Source organism: Pteropus alecto, unplaced genomic scaffold, assembly GCF_000325575.1.
Source record: "Pteropus alecto unplaced genomic scaffold, ASM32557v1 scaffold63, whole genome shotgun sequence".
Lineage (NCBI taxonomy): Eukaryota > Metazoa > Chordata > Mammalia > Chiroptera > Pteropodidae > Pteropus > Pteropus alecto.
In genome coordinates, this window is record NW_006434897.1 from 5387371 (window position 1) to 5411898 (window position 24528).

Sequence of the window (24528 nt, forward strand, 5' to 3'; positions counted from 1 at the left end):
TTAATGATTTATGCTAAATAAGGTGTCGATGATTCTAAGTGACTACTCTTACAGTAAACATTCTAAATCTTTCTTCACATTTTCTTTAACTCACTTACTACAAATGTGAAAGACATTATAATGAGCACATGGAAAGTCAATAATTTGAATTTATCTTTTTTAGTTTTCCTAACCCTCTGCTTCTCAACTCTTAATACATGAAGGCAAACTTAAAAACTGAGGACAATGGACAAAGCTTCTTCCCAGGCTGCTCTGCCTCCCAGGCTAAAGAGATTTTTTGGCCAAGTAATCGGGAAGTTATACCAGGACCACTTCTTACTTTTTTGACTTTCTTCAAATAACACTTTTCTTCATATAATAAACTTTTTCAATTACTGACCTACATGTTTTGTTTCTACTTTATCTCTAAATTCATAGTCATTAGCCTTTCAGCCACTCACCAGCCTCCTCAAAGAAATGACTTTATCTGAATAAAATATCAGACTGGCAAAACCTGGATCTTATCATGAGGAATATTCCTCCCCTTCTGAAATCTCAAAGTTGGAGCTTCCCAGTACTTTTTTCAGTGCCATTACTATCTACCCTTTTTCTTTATACCCCGCACTTAGCAACTGGGTTTTTTTTGCTTACTAGAAACTGCCAGAGAAATGCATCGTGCCTTCAAAACTTGCTATTTTTCGTTTAGCCTCAGTTATTAATAGCATTCCCAAATCCAAGACTTGAAACTTTGAAGTTTTAAAAAGTTTAAACTTCTTTTCAACTTCCTCAATTGCACTTTGGCTCAGTTACCTAGACTTCACAAATCTGTGCTTAGAGCTTTCTCAACCGTTTATTCCCTTGCACTTTGCGCCTCCTTTGCTTCTGGCCTTCTCCCAGCATTCTGTAGTAGCTTTAGAATAACAAATGCCTTCAGTCTCTTTCTCCCTAGATTACCAGATGTTTCTTTAGGTATTAGAATAGTTAAGAAGCCTTCTCCATTCTAGATTTTAAACATTAAATAATCATACCTATGAGTGGTTTATTTGCTTTTTAGGCTTAGGATTTAAAAGATAAATTGACTTAGAGTAATGCAGGAACTTTTTAAAGACTGGCACTTTATGTTTATTGGGTGCAACTATAAAAGCTCGGTCACAACCATGCCATCTGTTAATTAAAAGTTTCTGTTATTTTTGAAGCACCGCAAGAGGATTCTGAGTCATGCCTTGGATAATAAAACGTTAGAGCAAACATTTATACACATAGGTAAATACTATGTTTAGATGGAATATTCTTTAAATATCTTCCTGTTAAATCAGTTAATCTTTTGATCTACATTTTTTTCTACTTCAGCTTTTTGTGCACTGGTTATAATAAAGTGAAGCTTTTAATATGGTTTTCTTTGTGGCAAGTGCCTCATTGCTTAGCCCATGGATGAGGCTGAGGACGTTGATCTGATTTCCCAATGGGTCAGTTATTTTTTTGCTAGTCGGTACTCACAGAGTGTCTTTCAAAACATGGCCAACCATTTTATAAATGTTAGTCATGAGGAAGAGAGAGAAGGGGAGTCAGAATGGCTTAGTGCCAATTCATTGTAGAACAAGTTAATGCACATTCCCTACCAGAAATGGTTTGGGAGTTTCATCCGCTCTCACATACAAATAACTCAACGGTTATTGAATTTCCATAATTTGCTGCAGATTCTTCCTCTATGGCCTTCAACAATGTTAACTGCTATAGCTTTTCACCTTCTTTCTTTGGTCTTTAAAGCTGGATGGCTTATCGAATTTCCTGAGAGGCAGTTTGTTGAGATGAAAAAGAGACATGATTTTTGGAGTCAGACCCTCTTTATTTCTGTCACTAATTATTTATGTTCCCTTGGTTAAATTTCTTAATCTCCGAGTTTCTCTTTCTTCCTTTGAAAAAAATACCTACATTATATTGTTGTAGGAATGAAATATAATAATGTGCGTGTCATCAAGAACATAGTACCTGCATAATGAATATTAGAGTTCTGTACTTGTCTTTTGTGATACATAAATTAATCAATTGATTAGGAAAGTTTCACATGACTACCATTTATTTCACATCTATTTGGTGCCAAGCATGTTGCAATGTGCTTTATATATGTATTATTTCTACTCCTCAGGATAACCTCAAAAAGCTATTTATAATTATCATTTCCTTTAACATGAGGAAACAGATAAGTTGCTGTTATCTAGGACGCATGATTCTCTTCTAAGCATAATACACAATAAATTGGGGATAAAGGAGTACTTCTGGGGAAGTGGTTTTTAAATATTGTAGTTCAATAGTTACCTTGTGGTGAGGTGGAGGGAGAGTGTGTTTGTTAAAAAGACAGATTCCTGGGACCCACCTGCAAGGACTCTGGGTCTGGGTGGGACCTAGGAAAATGCAAGTTTAACAAACTGCATTTTGATGCCAACTTGGATGACTATCAGTCTATATATTGCACCTTAATCATTTACTCTATATCTCAGGCTTTAAACTGTAGTAGGAGAAGGAGGAGGATTCAGAGGGAGGCTAGCATCTGTAGGCTAAAATTGAAATTGCATAAGTAAGCAACACTCCTTTCACTCTCAATTCTTCTTCATTACTTCAAGATGCTTACCTTCCGCACTTGCTTTGGCAGCACAATACTAAAAAAAAAAAAAAAAATGCTTACCCTTTGGTAATACCTCCATATACCACTGCAGTTATTTATGTCTTTAGTCAACTTTTGTTGATACAGGCTCAAATTAACTATCAGCAGCAAATAGATGAGGAGGAGCAGAGATAGCACCCTTACAGGTTAACTGTAGCCATTGCCTTGCAGAATTGTCACAAGCTGTAATCTCCTGCAACCTCAATTTTCTTAATTATAAATAAGAATGGTGTTTATCTTAGGTAAGGATTACCACATTGCCTAGCACATGGTAGATATTCGTAAATGGGAGCTATTGCTACTATTTATTTAAGTTTGGGGTGAGATGGCAAACATGATAACAGAGTTAAAAGTACTCTGTGAACCAGCTCTCACACTAGGAAATCCTTCCTGCCAACATTAACTTTTGGAGACTGTAATGAAAAGTATGGACCAGTGCCATTCAATGAAAATATAACGCTAGTCATGTAGGTAATTTAAAATTTATTAGTATTCACATAAAAAGCAGGCAAAATTAATTTTAATAACATATTTAACCAAATATTAAAATTTTATCATTTCAACATATGCTCAATATAAAATTATTGAGGTATTTCATATTATATTTTTCATACTGTTTTCAAAATACAGTATGCATTTTTACACTTTCAGCATATTTCAAGTTGGCACTAAATTTTCAATGTTCCAGTGAAATGTATTTCTAACCAAACAATGAAGTGTGTTTTATGGAAATAGGTACTCTGCTTCAGTTTTTAAATTTAAATTAGTTAAACTTATAGAAAACAAAAAAAATCAGTGCCTCAGTCACAGTAGCCACATTTCAAATGTTCAGTAGCCACGTGGTGGTTAGTGGCTACCGTTTTAGAGCAGCTTTGGACCTTCTCTAGCATTTGTACTTTTAAGGGATTCACGGACTCCATGATGTTGATCCTTGCTTTTTATGTCTCTTGGTTAAGAATTGTCCTTTTCACGTTTTATAGGCCAACTCACAGTTTTAAAAAGATAAGTTACTTTCTGAATGTTCACTGAACATTATTCAAGTTTTTGAATAAATTTCTTGGGCTAAATCAAGCAACTTTATAGAAACTGGACTATCGAAGCTGTTGAAAGTGGACTATTATCAACTTAGAAAAATAGGGTGAGGATATACAGAGGTCGAACCGCTTTTTGCCACAGTTCTCTATCACTGTCTTCTGGTGTGATCACAGGATTTAATTTCTAGATATTAAAGTACTAATTTTCACCTTCCTGACAAGCTAACTTTAGGGTTTGCACTTTTCAGGACATAATAAAGCTCTTAAAAACAAAACAAAACATGCAGTAGCCACTGAAATTGCATAGACAGGGATTTATCCAAAACTCCCTTCTCTTTTTAGCTAGAGCAACTGCTCTCCAATACAAAGTTTCTGGAGAGAGCAATGCACCCATCCGCTGCAAAACATACACGTGGAGCAGACCTTTGCCAGGTGCTGTTTGCAAACCCCTAAGACTACTCCCACCGAAACTCTGTAGCGCAATTGTTTCTCGGTGGCGGCTTCAGCTCGCCTCAGCAAGCCCAGACACCGCAACATCCACCGCCCTTGCGGCGCGGCCGTGTCCGGCCCAGGGGCGTGTCCCGGAGCGGAGGGGGCGTGTCCAGGCTCGGGGGCGGGGCCGCGGAGAGCCAAGAGGCGGAAGTTCCCGCGGGCTGTAAGGTCGGCGCTCGCACCGCGAATCACTTGTCAGCGCTCGTCTGAGGCGGAGGCAGCGCCGCGCCGGACCCGAGGTGAGTGGCCGCCCGCCGGGGATGCGCGTCTCTGATCCGCAGTAGGGAGGAGGGAGAGAAGCTGTCTCCGTGCGCCAGGCGCGAGCGGAGCCAAGCCGCAGAGGCGGAGGGGGCGCGCTTTGCGCGGGGGCGGCTTCTCAGGTGCTTTCCCGACGCGGCGGAGGTGGGAGAGCAGCGTGGGAAGCGGCGCGCGGTGGAGGGCGGCGCGGGAGGGGCCGCCACGCCGTTAGCACTGGCACTGGAGGACCCCGCAGCCCTGGCGGGCCGGGACGAGCGCGGCGGAGGCAGGGGCGCAGGAGCGGGGACGCAGGGGTGGGGAGGGCGAGCGTGGAAGGGCCCCCGGCTCCCTGCAGCGGCTCGCCAGCCGGCTGCGGGTGTCGCCGAGCTCCCGCCTTGGCGTCCGGTCCACCATGTCCTGCGCGAATCTCTCGGGGGTGTGGGAAGGAAGCGGGACTAAACAGGAATGGCGTGTTTTTGTTTGCTCTCACGCTGCTAAGAAGCATTTATTTTTCTCCAAATATTTAGGATTGTGTAACCTGTTCGGGGAAAACTTCCGTGCGTCCAGGAATAAAGCTTGTTTTAATAACAACCTGTCGTGAACGCCAGATTTATTAATACTTGCGTGCTTGTTGAGGCTTTTGTAAGACTGTGGTCTCAGTGCGTTTGACAGTAAATAAGTGGAAAAAGGAAGGGCGTATGTCCCAGCAGGGCAGAGCTTGGAAAGAGAAATCGTAGTTGCGCTGGGCAAGGCAGGTCTAGGGTGTGATCTCTAGATCCTGTCCCAAGTCCGCCTTCCTGACCGTGAGGACGTCGGAACCCGCCTGCCACGGAAACAGCCTGCTAGGGAGCCTTATTTGGCAAACAGGGCTAGGCGTGAACATCTGCTGGAAAATTGTCTCGTCGGCTGCTTTCATCCTGTGCCTCTGGCCTTAGTTCTTCAGCTCTATCTCCACTGTCTCTCATAATGGAGAAAAAGAGAATCTCAAGATATTGCTCTTTAATTTCAGACCCTTTTTGTTACCCCGAGCAGTTCATCGGGAGTTCTCCTTTCCCCCTACGTACCCATTAAAAGAAGCTGGGATAGGAGAGTGGGAGATAACCAAGCACTAGAGTGTAGACATTGTTTAGACTTCCCCTAAGAGAAAACCCAGGACTATACAGAAGTTCCAGCATTTTCTACATGTTTGAAAGCAGAATAGGCTGCTATTTCCTGCCTGCTTAGTATTTTAGGAGGAGTTTGGGCACCAATAACCAGATGGAGGAGACCGGAAAAGGCCAGTAATATTACCATTGCTTAGGGATCAGAATATTTTAAGGCAGATGAAGCTAGCAGAGGGAGAATACTATAATTGAAATGACTGTACTGATTCTGTAGTGTGCCTATGACCTTGCCAGTGCTGGAAATTTTAATAACAAATGGGAGAAGTCAGGAAGGGAGCTCCCAAATAAAGGGAAGTTGTATTTACTTGCATCGATACATTAATTAAATACATTTCTTGTGGGGAACAGTGGGGCCAGAAGTTGAGCCTAACTCTCACATATTTCTTGACAAAAGTTAAGGATTAAAAAAGGAAGGGTCAGGCTGCGCGTGAAATATCTGTTGGCTTTATACGCTTCTGATTTGTATTGTTTGCCAGTATCAAAACTATATTTACTAGTTCTATGAAAATTTTCTTTTATTATAGCGAGAAAACAATTAAATTTTGTTTCTCCTTATTACCTCCCTAGTATTTGTTTTTCACATATATCTAACAGTTTGACTTCTCTCTTGGCCTTGGGTCTCTAGTGCCTTCTGCCTATTACATCAGTATTGAAGTAATGTTATTAGTAGTTAATGTACTACCGTGCGAGAGAGAAAGCTCATTTAATTTCTAGGTAGATGCCATGCAGATTTTCACTGATTTAATATTTCTTTAAGAACCAGACTTATTTGAATGTTTTGTCTTATTTTCCCCTTATGAAAAGATGGAATCTATTTGCTTTTAGTATATCTAGTGGTTCCAATATCTACATCTGCTACTATCAGTAATAGGATATAAATTTTGAATGGGTTAAAAAAATGGAAAAATATTTTAAGACAGGTAATATAAGGTGATGGTTTGGTTAAACAGCAGCTTCTCCAGGGAAGTGTGTCTTGAACAGCTTTTTTATAAAGTGGTTTTAAAATTATTACATTATACATCTGTTAAGTTTTTAATATTTTTTAGTGGGAAATATTATATTTCTTAGTATTACCTTTTAGAAAATTTTCATTCTTCCTATTTTCTCCAACCCACATATAACCACCATAGCAACCAGTACCAACCTCCAAGTCATACCACGAGTGGCATTATGAGTCCACTTAGAGCAAAACAAAAAAAGCATTGAAGTGCTGGTTCTTTTCTAAAGCTGCAGTTTACTTTTGTGCATTGAGATGAGCTATACTCCTACCAGTTAGTCTCAACTTGTGGTAAATGCTCACTCTGCTTGATGAAATGTGTGTGTAAACAGAAAGGAGGTTGACTGAAATGTCACTGTGCTAGAGTATTGCCAGTCTGAAGAAAAAGTATTACTTTAAGTGTGGGAAATAACATTTCCCTATAAGAGGAAATACAAGTTGTAGTTTATGTTTGGAGAGAATAGTTTTGTGCATTAAAAACAACTTTTAAAGAGTTTAGTATTTGGAAGGCATGAATGAGAATCTGCAAATTAGCAGTTTTTTTCATATGTTAGAGTAATTTAGAATTTAAGTTAGTGAAATTGAAAGATTCTTGCCAACTGCAGGCAAAAGAATGCGTGAGGTAGAGGGAAGGAGAAAATTGTTTTGAATTAAACCTGAAATAAAATCTTGTGCTTGCTTATATATATATAACAAAGTGTTGTAAAGTACTTTGAGTTAAAGTTTGTATGCAAGAAGCTGCAAATTGTAGCAAGTTGTAAAACTGATCAAGTGTCTAGAAACATACTCTGATGTGGAATTTTTAGGCTATGGAAATTGGTGTGAGTTTATAAATTGTATGTTAGCTCATAGGTTCCTTTTCTTAGACTCAAATGAGAACTTAATATAGACTTATTCTCTATATCCTCTCACTCCCTAAAATAAAAACCCAAAATATTGAACATAATTTAGTTGGGTTTATATTAAATACATTTAGATATGTAATAGAGCTCTAAATAAACTTTTTTTTTTTTTTTTTTAACCTTCTGATTTTCTTTCACAGTTTCTTTCACTTTCTGGGATTGAATTTTGAGCCATCAAAACCATGAGCAACTACAGCGTGTCCTTGGTTGGTCCTGCTCCTTGGGGTTTCCGGCTGCAAGGTGGCAAAGATTTCAACATGCCTCTGACAATTTCTAGTGTAAGCAAACTCCAGATTTTATTACAGATGTTCATTCAATGCTTAGTCCTGGGGACCTCAGTACTAATTATCTGGCTGACCCGTTCTACTTATTACGATTGCTTATGGCAGGGGTCCCCAACCCCTGGGCCTGCGGACCAGTAAAGGTCGCTGCTTCCCAGCGCTGGCATCACTACCTCAGCTCCACCTCAGGTCATCAGGCATTAGATTGTCATAGGAGCACTAGTCCCTGGTGCCAAAAAGGTTGGGGACCGCTGGCTTATGAGATTTGATCTCAGCAAACTTAATTACCTATAGTAAAAGATGTGGTGGGAGGGAATTTAGCAAGGATAATTAATTTCAGTTATGTTTATTTTCATTTTTCCTTCACGTTATTAATAATAAAATGGAAAGCATTTAACTAGGGGGCAGACTCCAGATCTTTGAATTGTCACTAATTTGGGGAATTCTATGGACCTTAGTTTCTTCATATGTAACATTAGAAAGTTGCACTGTGGGATTTTCATGGTTCTTTTCAGCTCCAAAGCTGTTTATTAAAAACTGTTGCTCAGTATTAATAAAATGACTATTTTTGGTGTTATTTCCTCAGCTCACTTTCTGGTGAAGGTGATAGCCAACAGTACAATGGCCAAAAGCTACTAACCTTTGAAGAGGAAATGAAGGGCTTGGATCTCCAACTAGATAGTCAGTCTATGAATAATTGAGATTTGGCTGTTTACCTCATTAAGGATTTAGTTTGAACGGATTATGTATGCATTTTTAAGGATATGTTTTCATGATGATGAGGGGAGTAATAATAGCTTTTGTTTATTGGGGCTTGACTGTGTCAGGTACTGTTTCACTTTCATCACTAGTAGGTAATTATTACTGTTAATTACTTGTATAACTTTCCAGAGGATTTTTTTTTTTTTTTTGTATAGTCAAAGAAATGTGAGTGTCTACTCTCCTTTTACTTATATGGTAGCATATTATATACACTGTTCCATACCTTGCTTTTTACTCAACAGTTTACCATGGAGAACTTTGCCTATTCATATATAAAGATTTTTATTTTTTTTTAAACAACTGTATAGAATTCTCTTGTAGGGAAGTAATGTTTATTTAACCAGTCCCCTGTTGAAGGGCATTTATATTGTTTTCAGTATTGGTAATACAAACAGAACTGCAGCTGATACTATATAGACATAATTTTATACGTATGTCTAATTTTAATTAGTTGTGCCGATTTACACTTTTGTGCAGTGCATAAAAATACCTATTTCCCCCTCCTCCAAGCCTAACCAAGAGACTTTGGGATTTTTGCCAAGTGCTTTACATGCATTATCTCATTTAATTCTCCTGCCATCGTGAGGAATGATGGTATTATTCCCATTGTATAGAACTGTGCTGTGAGCTCATATGGCTGGTGTGGAAGAGTTGGCTTTCAAGCAATTATACTATGCTGCCTCCTTAATAATAAACTTTATTTTTGATTGAAGTAAATTGCTTCTATAATCAGATATTTAGAAGGTTATTGTTTTAATTATATATGTATGTATGTATAAATATAAAACACACACTACTTATAATATACACACAACCTAAAGGATTGTGTAAGTTTGTAATATGTACATATCTCCATTAAAATACTGCATATTTCAGCTTACTAAAGAAGTTTTCTTAACTATGGATTTTAAAATAGTTATCATTTCTTGTTTCTTGTCTGTGGATTTTTAAATAGTTATAATTAATTTATTATTAATTTCTGTCTTGGTTTCAGTTTTTTAGATTTTACAAGGAAATACATATATGTAATCCAGGCTGCAGGTTTTAAGACTTTTTGTGGTTGGATGAAATTTTAAATGTAAAGCATTCTTGTGAAGACATGTGTTGTGATTTATTCCTGTTTGAATGAGGCAGTGTTTTATTTATTTTTCTCCTACTGGAGATCTATTATGCAGAAAGGAACAATATTTGAATATTGTCTTTATTTATATGCTGTTAACTTTATTTTATATTAAGTATGAATATCTTTATGATAGTGGACTAAAAAAGTTATTGTTTAGTTTAAAATAATTCCATTTTTGCTGAAAAAATAGTTCAGAAATAAGTTTACATTTAAATAAATAACTTAATCATCAATTTGTTGTTTGGTAATAGAAATGCAAATTGATATGTAAATGTGGTACCATTCTTTTTAAAAAGTTTTCTGCACTTCAGTTCCCTGGCAGACATTTTGAGGCCTAGCTACATGTTGTGATGCTGATAAAACTGAACACTGTGTACATACATTCGTGCCCTCCCTTGGCACAGAAGAAATGTTTTCCTTGTGTAGACAGAGTGCTAATTAAAGGATTTCGAACATACTGATTAAAAGAAACTACCCATAACAAAGCTGCTGAGTTATTTCTGTTCTCTTACAAAAGTCTCTGCCATCTCCTGTGACCTTTTTGGGCCATGTGCAGTGGGGCATGCAGTTCATTCTGAACTGGAGAGGATGGGAAGGGAAGGGGGAGGAGAGAAGGGAATGTTGGCTCAACTGTGCCGCTAGGCTGTTGGCCTTTCATTGTAGTTATTTTTAACCCCTTGTGTGGTTCAAACATGCCTAGTAACATTGTCTAATAAAGATGTGTGCTAGTAACTAATTTATATTGTTTGTTGTAGTAAGATTACTAGTGTTATACTTCATCTTAATTAGTTCTCTGATTATATTTATTCTGCCTTGATTATATAAAATAATTGGGATATATTTCAGTGTCACCAGATTAATAGTATCAAGAAGCAATTAAAACCTGAAAACATGCCTTAAAACATGTAATTTAGTGATTCTCTTATTTTAATAATGGTATAAAATTCTTAGCAAGGCCTAGCATATAGTATTCTCTCGGTTGTTTTACGACAATATTACTATAAAATTAAAAAAAATTTATTTAGAGACATGAAATAGCAAATTTCCCATAATTGAAGGGAACATAGCAGTTATATACTTTTACTTATAGTCTTTTGTATTTGAAAAAATAAATCATAAGTTTGTGCTTAGCTGTAAAGTTGTACAAACTCTTTATATTTAGAGTTCAGAAGTATACAATTTTTCCTTTGGTCAGGTATTATTATGTTGAACTCCAAAGGGCTATTTATATTTCTTTAAAATATTGGAACTCTGATATCAAATGCATTTGAGGTAAATAAGCCATTGGCTGGGGCTTGAACATTCTAGTTTCTTGAGATTTTGTCGTTACCAGAATATGCTGAATATGACTTGTATCTTAAAGCACACAAACTATAAAGTTTTAACATTTCACTCAAATTTGTTCATCACCTATACTGTATGAATTTTGCATTCTTTTTTGGTAGATTGATTTCTAAGAAAAGGTTGGTAATTCCTACAAACCTTAAGAGATTCTCAGATTGCCGTTAACTGCATGGTCACGTGTCATTATCTTCAGTTTTCTATTCTTAAAATTGAGTGCTGGCTACAGGAGTTTGCAGGCTCTTTTTATGACCCTGTATTTATGGAATTGCCTTGAAGCCATGGAATGTGGGGAAGGGTTTCATTGTAGCTGTGTGGGTTTATTGGTCTTTGCCAGTATATTTTATAAGAAGAAATAGGAGACTTGTTGCACAATTCAAAGCCATATTTTGGCAAGTTGGTGTTTCTCATGATGGAATTACAAGAAGGATAATATATTTGTGAATAACATCTTTTAAATACAGCATCCTAAAGTTGGAGTCCTCTGCTGCGTTATTTTCTGATGTATGTTAGTTTTTTCCTTAAATGCTGATATTTAGATTTACTAAAATGATATCCCATTTCTCCATAAAAACATCTGTGATGTTCCTTAAGCAAATAAGAATGAGGTCAGACATTTTAATACCCAAGTAATAACTAACTTTGATTCTCAAGCGTTAGGGGAGGATCAGTTGTTAAGAGCTCAGACAGGATTTTAGTTGGATTTGAAAAGCAGAAGACATTTATCGTTTCCTAGAATATGGAACCCTGTTTGGAAATGTAGCATGGAATGGAGAAAGACAGAGCCATGAAACACTTTGCTGTGAATGCATTCATTCAGCAGTTCCTAGAAGCCATGAAGAAGATAGTATGGGGAGTACAAAGGTTGCAGAGAAAAGAAATAAATACAGTATTAGTGTCGTAAGACCTGTCACCAGACAACATTTGATGAAATGGCAAAGATACAGATACGTGTTTCTCAGTTTCACTGGGCATAGATCTTTAGTGCTTGTGGGGGTGGGTCAGCTTCCTACAGGAGAAATGAATTGAATTGGTCTTTGAAGGTTGAAATTTGAACACCTTCAAGTCAACATTTCTCTGTGTTGGTTTTCAGTGTAAAGTGAAGATGAAGACTTTCCTTGACATTTCGTGACTGAGTGACGCCGTGGGTGTATAGTTGAGTGATTCTCCAGGTGGGCCCGCTGGAGTTTGCCTCCTACAGGCAAAGAGACTTTCAGTCCTCTCAAGCTAAAAGGGGAGAACCATCCTACCTTGAATAAATGGGCCCATTGTTAATTTTAAGCTGTTGAGTATTTTCTTTTACATTCTCTCCCAACTATCCTGTCATAATGCCAAGTTGAAAGTTAATTTAGTTTGTGTAACTGCATAATGTATACTTCACAGGTATACCACTTTCTGCTTTTAAAATACTAACTACCGTTTGTGTGGGGCTCAGAGACCTGTCTTTTCTCATGTGACAGTTTTCTACCATTGTGATCATGAGGCTTAAGAATGTCTAGATAATTCTGAAGATGTTTGGTGTGTTACTTGTTAAGAAGTGAAAATCTTATCAGTTTTATTGTAAATTAATAGTTTTACTTTCCAAAATGACAAACATTTTAGAAAAGGTCATTTAGGAAAGTTATTTGTTAAAACAAGGGGAATTTTACTGGTTTGCAGGACTTCTGTATCTGATGAAGGAAACAATATTGTAGAGATTGAGTAAAGTAAGAGTAGCACTTTAGACTTAAGGAAAAGAGATTTTCATGAAACCTCTTCACCTACTCATGAGTTAGGTTGAGTATTTACTTACTAAAACTGAGAATGCTGAAGTTTATGGACTTTGTTTCAGTTATCTTTGAGAACTTTCAAGGCGAAGAGCTTTTCTGTATGATGGTTGTTGGTCAGGCTGTAATGTGAATATACAGTTAACCAAGTGTCTTTGCCTGCAACAGCCTATTTTCAGTGGTTCTGACCCAGATTCCCGTCTACTACAGGGCCAGTCATGGCCTTTCCCCCCAGTTACAACTGCATGGAGGAGAAATCTGATATGAGTTAATCTAGAAGCAAACATTGCTGTGGACAAGAAAGGGTTGTTTCTTTGGTGTCTCATAAGGAATAATTATGTTTCCGCTTTAGTAGGTGAGACTATAGGCCTTTACTTAAATTTTTAAGATGTAGAAATGAGTATGTAATATAAAACTTGACAAAACAAAACTCTTGTATATGTAAGATTAATATATGTATGCATTTGCAAATAAATGACATAATGGAAATGAAAAGAGAAAACATTAATTTAAGCAAAGGATGAGCAGTGACTGTGGTGACGCCTAATTTAGGTATTCTAGGTGCAGAGCCACAGTGTACCCTGCTTGGAATGTAAGTTTGGTTTTTTAATTACAGATTGGAAAAATCACTTTTCTAGCACATATACTCCATTTTATTAAGATTTTTTTTTTTATAGTAGTACAATATGAATGGACAGAATAGATAATATTGAACGAGTGTTTAAAGTTAGTTTTGGAAGAATTTTTTATAATGTTAAAACAATCTCAAATCTAATAGTCACTTCCCCCTTGTTCCCTCATCGTTTTTTCTTTCTGTTGCGTAAGTGGAGTTATCTACCTTTCTGTAAATATTCAGATTTTTTTTACAGCTGATGTTGTTGCCTATTTTGTGTGACAATTACTGGAGCAAAGTTCATCAACCTCACTGGCACTTAGTACTCCCAGCAGGGATAAACAATTGCAGCAAATGTCCCTAATAGGCCTAAATGGAGGAGAGTCAAATTAACTGGGAAAGTTGACAGGAGGGAATGAAAAAGAACAAGTTAGATAGAGAAAAGAAAGAGCCAATTCTAAGAAGGCCAAAATGGGAACAGTTACATACTGGGTTAAATTTTGTACTTAAGAAATCTTTTTAACCCTTCACCCTTTCCCCCTTTTAAAGTTTGATTAATTTATGCTTTTCATTAGGTAAGACATTCATATGGTTTGAAATTCAAAAGATATAATAGGGTTCACAGGAAGAATGTCCTGTTGCCCTGCCATTCATTTCTTCTTCCTGGAAGCAACAACTGTTAACAGCCTCTTGTGTATACTTCGAGCGATAATCTCTACTGATATATGTAAATGTGTCTGTATCCTCACCACCTCCCTTTTCAACACAAATAATATCCTTAAAAAATATACTTATTTTTCGGCACTTCTTTTTTCTCTTAACCCCAAGTCAGTAAATATATCTTCATTCTTTTTGTACAGCTTCCTGGTGTTTGGATTTGTCATGATTTCTTTAACCAGTTTCTATCGATGAACAGTTAGGTTGTTTCTAGTCTTTCTTCTAGTGACACTGCGAAATTTTTGCATGTATATATGTATGAGCAATATATGCATGAGATTATATCTATATCTATATCTATATCTATATCTATATATATCTATATCTATATCTATATCTATATATCTATATCTATCTGTCATTTATAAGCATTTCTGTCAGATGGATTCCTAGAAATTGAATTGCTCAAAGGGTTGTATGTGTTTACAATTTTGATTGATATTGCCAGATATCTCTATAGAGACACTCCTACTTGCAATATGAGAATGCTGGTTTCCTCATAGCTATGCTAGCACACATTTTAATAGACTTTGATCTTTTCCAATCAGATGGGCCTATTTTCACCTTTCTCCTTTTTATAGGGCTTAATCACAGGTGTTTTGCCAAGTACTCTAGAGTTTTAAAGTGGTTCATTGTTTTCCATTTTGCATGAGAATATATGAAATAAAAATGTGCTGGCTTTCTTTTAATGTTTTTTATTAATTTCTAGAGATGCTATTGTTTGAATTTTTTCCAGAGCTTTGGTTACGTTATTTCTGTCATTTGTTTCCTATTTTTCTAAACGGATTTTTTTCTCTCTGTTAACATATTACTTCTGATTACATGGTGAAAGATTTTTTTTTTTTTTGGTGCAGCAGTTTTTGGCATAGTGCCCTGTCAGAGACTTTCTGAAAAATTAAGCAAATTACATTTAATAGATTTAAGGTTGTTACCTTTGGAGTTTCTCCAGTAGCCTGATATGGTGTGTAATTTAGAATCCCACTCTTCGCTAGCTCTCTTTCAATGATGTGACAAGGAGACTCGCCATAATGTAGTGTTCAGCATGGTTTTGGGACATAGTAAAATTTACCCTTAGGAGCCTCACTGTGTTTTCATATCAGCCTTTATTAGCCAGTGGACTTTAACTGAAGTCATAAAGGTTTATAGAGTGTTCCATAGCATAGTGAGTCGGGCATAGTGAAGGCATGCTAATGTGGGGCACAAAATGTTTCTTCATTTTACTTGAATGTAAGCAGCAGAGTGTATGTGTTGGTAACTTTGGTGACAAAAAGAATAAGGATTCCAGGGATGTCGGTATTTTATGTACTTAGAGATGGGAGAAGGAGGAATTTTTTCCTTTAGTGTGTTGCTGTAAATTTTTACATATGACAAGAAGAGTTTGGAGCTAAATAAGAATTTGCACCATTTGTTATTTGAATTCTGTGACTTGTTAAACACTTTGTCCCAGGATCCAAAAATTGATTTTGCAATGGCCACTATTCATAATAATTGTCCTGGGTAAATTTTGATTTACCAAAAGGGGAAGTAGTTATATTAATGACATTAACAATTGAATGCCATTTACTATTGATTCCATAAGAGATCTAAGTGTTGTGATTCGACCCATTGAGGTTCTGATTATTAGTACTAATCAAATAATTTTTGAGATATTAACTTTTAGAGATGGTTAAATTTAAAAATTTAGTAAGGTTGTATAATGTTAGCCAGAGGAGATTGTGGATATGTTCTGAAAGTATTTTCCTTTTGAGTAAAATTACTGGAGGACAAATGTCCTTTAAAAAACAAATGCTTTATCCCAGAGGTCCCAACCCTCAGACCACAGACCAGTAGTGGTCTGTACCCTGTTAGGAACAGGGCCACACAGCAGTAGGTGAGTGGCAGACAAGCAACCGAGGCTTCATCTGTATTTGCAGCTGCTCCCCAGTACTAGCATCACCACCTCAGCTCCACCTCAGATCATCAGGCATTAGATTCTCATAGGAGCACTAGTCCCTGGTGCCAAAAAGGTTGGGGACTGCTGCTTTACCCCTTAACTAGGAACCCTTAGAAATTTTCTGGAAGAAGACATTTATATATAAGTACAAATACTGTCACACATATAATTTTCATGATTTTTGGACATTCTCTTGAAACATTTCTACGTGACTAGCTTCCAAATAGTCTACAAATGGTTCTTTTGACCTTTTTATACTAGGCATTTTTGTTTATGTGTACCTTTATCCATTCTGGAAGATTCTAGTTGATAGTCAAGTCTCAGAATGATACTTTGACATTTTAGGAGACAAAGGTGTTTCCACACCTCATCATTGGCTTATCCCCTCTTTAGGCTGGTTCTTCATCCTCAGGCTGTCCCCTTGCCGAGGCAAGAATTCTAAAATCCTATTTTAATACATTACTGTCCTATTTAAGAACTATTAGGCTTCCTGTTATCCACTGAACTATTGCTTACTCTTCTGCCGGGCATTTGGGCTGCAGGTAGATGGGCTTACTTAATACAACTGAGTTTATAGTTCAGAATGCCCATTTTGAATTCTGAAGTTCTTGTACTCTTTATTCTCTATGCATACTACCTTTATTTCTTCTTATCCCTAGAGCCCTAGATATGTACCCCAAGGTACATTCATATGCTAGATGCTCTTTGAAATGTTTGACTGTTCCTTCTCTCTTGGGTCTCTTTTCTTTCCTTTATTAAATAATTTATTGATCCCTTATTATTTTCTAGGCCCTGCTCTGTGTGTTTTGCACATGTTTGATTATGTAATCTTCGTAACAATCCTCTAAGGAAGTATGATTTTAGATCTGATTTACAGATGAAGAAAATGAGAGACAGAGAAGTTAAATAACATGCCCTAAGTCACATAGCTAGTAATTGGTTAGGCTTAGAATTTGGAACCAGTCAGAGTTAGTAGTAGTAAATAACGCTTTTAATCAGTATACTCTATTTTTGGGCCTAGATGACAGTTTTCATTACTGACAGCCAAGTGTGTGTGTGTTTCTTAAAGAGAGAATGTATGCTATAGTATCAAAGACTTGTATATATGGGAATAACTAAGATTATTAAGAAAAAATATGACTGGCTTCCAAACTACTCATCAGAATCATCAGTGAGATTTAAAAAATGTAGATTGCAGGTCCCAGACTTTGAATTCAGGATGTTTAGGAATTTTCACATCCTTTCTGGATATTTCTCATGTACCATTTGAGTTCTATTTTTGAGAATGTTTAAGAATGATATGTAGCTTTGCTGCTTTTAAATAATATTTTTATTATGGATCCTTTGTAACTTAGATCATTTCAGCATTAAGGCTAAGTTACAATGGAATTGCCATTGACTAAATAATGTGACATATCTACTTTTCTCCAACCACCAGTCTTTCCCCATTTTTCTGAGTTCAGTCACCATAGGTCAAATCCTTTTTAGAAATAAATGACAATCTTAATAATGTCTGATATTGGGCTTTACTTCTGTTTACAATGCTATATTTTTGTGACAAAAGATTTTATGACAAAAGATTTAGATGTTGGTAATACTATAAAATTTAATAATATTAAATTTACCAAAGAGTTTTGGATGAATCTTTGTCTATACTAGGTTTTGTTTTAAGACTCGTTACTAAGGTAAAGTAGTAACATTTAAGAAGAACTAGTTATAGACTTAAGGCTATCGACCAGGAATTAGTTAAAATTTTTGATCTTTGTATTAGCTTTCACAGCAGTACAGTTTAAGTATATATAAATGGGTCATATACTTTGTTAAATTATGAACATCTCTCACCAGTAAAAAAAAAACCTACACTCTGGGTCTTATTTACTCAACATCGTATTAGAATTCCTAGTACTGCTTCAGTGATTTTTGACTGATGGTCATAATGGTAATAGAGGACAAATGGGTGGCTGGGTTGCAATTGCAATCAGATTTCTTCCAGATTTGTTTTGTTAATGTACATCATTGATAGAATTAACAGATGAAACATTTTGGTTTTCCTTGTTATTAATTCTAGTTAAGGTTTAAGTTTCTAGGAAATGCCCCAGAGGTTACATTGTATGATAGCTTCCTGCCTTCCAAGGTACAGTATATGTCAGCCAGATTTTGTTTTCTGTGTTTCTGACCCAAACAGTCCTACCTTTGTCCTTTAGCGTCATTCACAACAAAGGATGATCCTCTCTCACGTGATAGCTTTTTCAGATAGGTGAGTGAGTTGTATTTCCATTTGAGTCTTGTGGATATTCTGTTGGAAACCATTTCTTTAAATGTTTCTGTCATGACAGTTTGCCTCTCTTCATACCCCTGAGCATTTGCCTTTAAAAAGTAGTTCAGTTTTTAAATGTCTCTTTAAGTATGACTCCTAGGACTGAACCTAACACCTCAGATATATTAAGACCAACGCAGAAATATGGCTGTGCTAGGCAAAGAAACTGAATTTTGTGTGGCTGAACAGTGCAGGATTTAGAAGCTGCTCTGGGCAATGGGTTTGATATAACTTTCAGTGATTTCTTTGTATACTTTTGTACTGTTTGAAATTTTTGTAATATGTATATTTTTTTGTTTAAAAATAGAACTAAAACTATGCTTTGTACATGTGCAAGCTCAGGCTTCTCTGGACATAAGGAGGTTAGGAGAGCCTCAGAGGGCAGGAGTGTGTGTGTGTGTGCGCGTGCGCATGTGCATGCATGCATGAAAGATCAAGAAACCTCATGGGAGGAAATCAGGAAACAGATAATTGAGGTGTATTCAACCTTAATCCTTAAAATTTTGTTATTATTGATTATCTTTTAGGAGAGATTGGGTAAACTCTTGGTACAGCAGGGTATGTCCTCTTGATATTGTCTTCTGGTTCTGCCCTTCTGAATCACTTGTGCCATAGCCCCGAGAGGAGAAGCTGTTAGTCATCACACATTTTTTGATCTCTTACTGTGTACTAGGCCTTGAGTACAGAGGCTTGTTCTCTATTTTCTGACATAAGGCACATGGAAAACGATATGGTATATAGGAAGGAGCTTTGGAGTAGGAGAGGACATATATGTAGTCAAATCTAGGAAAAGACCACTGTATATGTTGACTGTACAGCCTATGTAAGGATAGCAGTGAACTTCTAGACTAGGATCTGTAGAATCCATAGAGCAGACCAGTAGCAGTGGCATCCAGAATTTGGGCATGGAGCCATTTATTCAGTATCATTATTGAGCACCTACTATATGTACAGTACTGGTCTAGGCACTGAAAATATAGAGATAAGCGAAACAAAGTCCTTAGTGTTATGGACCTTACATTCTAGTAAGAGGAACTGATAACTCATAAATACATAAATAAGCAATGTAATTTAATAAGGTGATATGTTAGGGAATAATTGGGGAAAGCGGATGAGTGTATGGGGATAAAGATTTTACTTTTGATTGGGTAGTCAAGACAGGCCCTTCTGACTGAGGAGGCAACATCGACAATAAGAAATCAGTTATGTGAAGAGCAAGAACAGCATTGCAAGCATAGAGAACAGTAAGTGCAAAGGCCTTGAGGTAGGGAAGACCTTGGTATATTCAAGGAACAGAAAGGAGGTCAGTGTGACAGGAGTGCCGCAAGCAAAGAAAGCAGAGTGAGATGAGGGAGAGGGGAGGCATATCTAGTGCCAGATTGAGAGATGAGGTTCAAGGTAGTTCAAGGTACGTAACATTGGGGGTAATGGTGGGACAACTCCTGGGGACTTGAGAGGGTGTCTGATTCCTCTGGATTAGGACTGCGCTAGAAAGAATGGGTTACCAGTATTGTGATTGCACCACATCTACAAGCTGGTGTGGTTTTAAATTAGTTTTGATAGACATTTCAGGGAAAGAATTCCAAAAACTTTTTGAGCAAAGGAATAAACTGTGGAGCCTTCTAAGATGACTACTTGGAAGTAAATTACTAATTTTAGTGTAGTATGTTTGTTTTGAAAAGTTATTTATAGTTAAAACACACACATTATTATTTTTTCATTGTTATTTGCACACTGATGAAATTTTTTCTGTTTTGTGTTCCTCACAACTTTCTTTGTATTGCTGTAAGAAGCAGCTTGTTTCCCAGATGGCTTCTGTTTTTATTTCCTTGTGATGTTATGACCTTTTCTACTTTAATTAAGAAATGTTATGTACACATTCAGGAGTTGTTTACAAATTATGCTGGTAACACTTTTGTTAGAGTCTGCCTCAAAGATAAAGTGAGTGTTAGGATGTTTATTCTAGGTCAGATATGTTGAGCAGAAAAAGGTTTTAAAATGCGTATTTTAAAAAAGAATGTTTTAGTCTATTGGTTAATGCATTCAATACCCAAAGTTATGTTTTATGACCCTCTTATTTCAAGTGGAGGGAGTTTATAAGATTTCATGTTTTTCATTTCTGAAACTTTAAGAGAGGTCACTTGAATAGGTTAACATCTAATAAGAGAAGGCTGACAGTTAACACTTTAGTAAATTCAGGTTTTCATCCCCTGAACACATTAATGGATAAAAGCGTCATCAGTGTTATATAGCTGTAGGTCTGCTATAATAAATCATAATGCCTTAGCAAATGATGTAACGTCATATGTAAATTTAGCTCTTTATTAATTTAGGGAAAAAATGAATTTTCCTGTGAGTTTTGGGGTATATTTACAAAAAAATGCTTTATGACCAATTTATGAATTATTTGTATTACATTAAATATGATAATAATATACTAGTAGAAAAGAAATATAACTTTAGATATGGTTTTCTTAATGGTTTTGTCTTAAGAGTTAAAGTAATCTAATAATAATTAATTTCTAGCCTTAAACACTTCAGGCCATTGTAATTATAAAATGATAGGTCAAACGTCTATGAATATCGTATTACCAAAACCGTGTTAGTATTATATTTTTTATTGTTTATTTTTACAATGATCTTTTAGGGTTTATATTTTTTCCCAACATACCCTTTAAGATTATGATTTTAGTAGATAATATCCTAGATGTTGTTTGTGTAGTTATTACGAGTACAGGCTCTGAAGCTCAATACCTGGGTGTGAATCCGGGCTCTGTAATTTGTTAGTTACTAGACTCAACTGTGGAAGTTACTCAACTGTGCCTCAGGTTCTTCAGCTGTCAAATGGGGGTAAAAATTGTATTGTTGAATAATTAACACTTGTAAAGTGCCTAGCACATAGTAATTCCTCTGTGAAGGTTACCTAGTAACAAGGTTACTATATAGTAAAAAATATTTACTAGTAGTATCTAGTTTAAGCAGTTTTGACGCTATTATTGAAATATTTCTAGATCTATCACATCATAGATCATGCCGTCTTCAAAATTCAATTGTTTTTCTTTTTTGTAGATTTTTACATAGGATTCTTTAGAAGCATCCTTCTCAGTGGAGACACACACACACACACACACACACACACACACACACAAAACACACACTCTATAGTTTGAGTTTTTCACGAAGCATTTTCTTTTATAGAAGGTACGTAATAAATATTTGTAGAATGAATGGGCATTTCCTTCTTCGATCCGTCAAGGCCTGGCTTAAACCGAAAGATTTGAAAGGAGCATTGGCACCAGTAGTACCTCTAATTAGACACTTTCTTTTACAGTAATTGCCATTATCTATTTTGTAAAAAATTCTTTTAAGGTGATATGGTAAGATATATTGTTGATGAGAGACAGTTGCTCATGGGGACAATTTTCTTCTCCAGTGACAGGCAAATTTGATTATAAGAGAGAAGATATAAGTGAAGTCTACACTAGACAAGCTAAGCAATATGTCTGCCATTCGTACTGTCTCTTTCCAGGAGTTTTGCATCATCCATTGCAATGAGACTAAAGTTTCCCAGCAACTGTTTCTGAAAATAAAACTTAAAAGGTAATTTCAAATATTATTTGACAAATCTCTAAATAGAATGAATTATTTTACCTATTAATATGCCTCTAATAATCTCCTTGTTACTTTAGTGATTACCCAACAGATACTAAAATTTCTCAATCTCCATTCCGAAGCTCAAAAATAAGGGTAAAGCCAAAATCTTAGAATAAAGAAAAAAAATCTTTTATTTCACCTTCCTTTAAAGTGAATATTATTGAAAAGACAATGGCAATAAAATTAGTCATCACTCCATAAAAGTTATCACTGAACTATATAATCTGACCCTACTTCTCATTATAATCAGTTAGTTACTCTTCCTATGTATAAACAATAGTACTAAGAATACAAACAACAACATTTACAGTCTGTTAAACCTCAAATACTAGTAAAAATTAACATCAGTCTTGAGAAAAATAACATTGCAATCAGCAGACTTTTCAGTCTTAAGAGAAAATATTTACTACGTTCCAAAAACAAAAAAATCTCATGTTGATTAGGTCTTTAAAGGCAAAATGCTTTTGTCTTATCAACTAACCTATTGTAAATTTTAATACAACTAGTATTGGGAAATAATTGCCCTCAACTCTAAAAACATCTGCCACTCTCCCCCTTACTCTGCTCTAGCCACTTGAGTCTTTCTGTTCCTCGAACATGCCATGCAAATGTTCATCTCAGGGTCTTCACCCTCTGCCCCCTAAAGTTCTTCCCCCAACTTCATCCAAATCTCTGCCCTAGTGTCACCTTATCTGTGTGGCTTTATTTGCTCCCCTTCTCTAAAATGGTAACCCTTATTCAACCACCACTTCCTTTCCTTATATTCTTTTGTTTTGCCCCATACTGTTTATCACCAATTTTTTTATTTATTGTCTCTTCCTTACTCACCTAAAAGATAGGTCTGAGAGGGCATAGACTTTGTTTTATTCACACTGCTATATCCCTCCTGCATGGTATCAGGTATACAACAGATATTCAGTAAATATTTGTGCAATAAGTAAATAAACCAATGAATGAATAGCAATGATTTACATTTATTTGTATTGTTAAAGTTCTGAATAAATTTTATATTTCATAAAATTCATAGAGCTTGTAAATAGTAAGACCACATACAGCTTTGCTGACTTTGTCTGTAGATAGCTACATTTGGGTCAGGCATCCATCTCAGGTCCAGCTGGCTATGGCCAGAGAAGCAGGATGGCAAGGAGCACAAAGACCTACACACAAAGCCTGTTGATGTAACAACACATCTTGGATCTTGTTCCATCATCAGTATATAAAGACTTTTATCATCTTTTGTTGTTCTACTCCGTTGGTTTCATACTTAAGTTTTTTGAGTTTATATGTAATTTAGAAGAGGACTAACAAATATAGGGATACAGAGGCAGGCTATCACAGTGCTTAAGAGTATGGACTTTGGAGCCAGCCATTGTGTGTTCAAATCCTAATACTAACACTTTATTGCTGTGTGACCTTGAGCAGTTATAAAACTTCTCTGGGACTCTGCTTTCTCATCTGTAAATTGGTGTTATTAATAGTATACTTATACTGTAGGATTACTGTGAAGATTGAGTTCATATTTTTTAAGTACTTGGAATACCTGGCAAAGTACATGCAATATAAATATAAACTATTTTTGTTACTATGGATGCTATGGCTTTTAATATTTTAGATAGAGGTATATTTCAAATGATTTTAGGTTTTAGTCCAAGCATCTACATATATTTCGTTGTCAGTTCCCTACCTCTTCAAAAGATATTGTTTTGTATCTGTTGGATGGAGGTAGGATGAGGGGAACGGGGTAGAAAGGAAGTTTTTGGTTTCAGAATTCTGGATAGAATTACTATTGGCAGCTATCCATGCTTTTCTGGCCATATCGCCTTTGGCATATCTTGGGTGGCCTTTCACCAGAGTTGCTGTAAGTAGAGTCAGCCCTGCTATATCCTGGAATCCAGAGAATTGTTTTAAAGGGCCTCAACCCAGGGCCAGTAAAAGGCAATTTAGGTAATGCGAGTTAGTGAATTTTGGCATATAATCTAGTCTGGAGATGCACTCTGTAACCTTACTGAACTTTTCTTGATTTGTGTGTTTAAGCATTCTTAAAGCATTAAAAGTGGGCTGTGTTATTTGAGAGACTTCCTTTTTTAGAATTGGCCTTTTGCGTTCTCCATGTTTATAGGTGTTTTTTTTTCTTTTTTTTTAAAAATAAAGTTGAAACTTAGAGGAAAAGAGCGAAGCCGCGACTTAGTTTTTTATTTTAAAATAGTTTTTAAAAATGGCTTGGAATAGAAGAAATGTAATGAAACAAACAAACAAAAAATGAAGAAAAGTTGGCTGTGGTTACATATATTTGTAAAATTTTTTTTAATATAGTCTTCTATGAACCTCCTAAAGTCAGTGAAAAGTTGTTAATCAAATGAACCTACCTTCCCTGTCAAGAAGGCTATTTTTTGTAAGTATACATAAAAATAATGTTTGATTTCTGACTATGAATTTGTATGTATATTTCACTTTTTTAATATTAAGTCAGACACTTAAGAAGTTAAAGTTAACTGTGACCAGTAGAATATGGATTAGTGTAGTATTACAATTATACCAGGTCATAGTGAAGTTCA

General features: G+C 36.1%; 1 protein-coding gene across 6 annotated transcripts in view; it reads left to right on the forward strand.

Annotated features, from left to right (window-relative positions):
• The first annotated feature begins 4272 nt into the window (after positions 1-4272).
• Positions 4273-24528, forward strand: part of PDLIM5 (PDZ and LIM domain 5) — a 181920-nt gene continuing 161664 nt past the window's right edge. For 5 of the 6 annotated variants that reach the window (XM_025046025.1, XM_006910739.3, XM_015588457.2 and 2 more), the window contains exons 1-2: positions 4296-4406; positions 7607-7744. In XM_025046025.1, coding sequence (XP_024901793.1) covers positions 7649-7744 — 96 coding nt within the window. In that variant the 5' untranslated portion in view covers positions 4296-4406; positions 7607-7648. Of the gene's footprint in view, positions 4407-7606; positions 7745-24528 lie in introns of all 6 variants that reach the window. The other variant, XM_025046026.1, reaches the window with a different exon arrangement.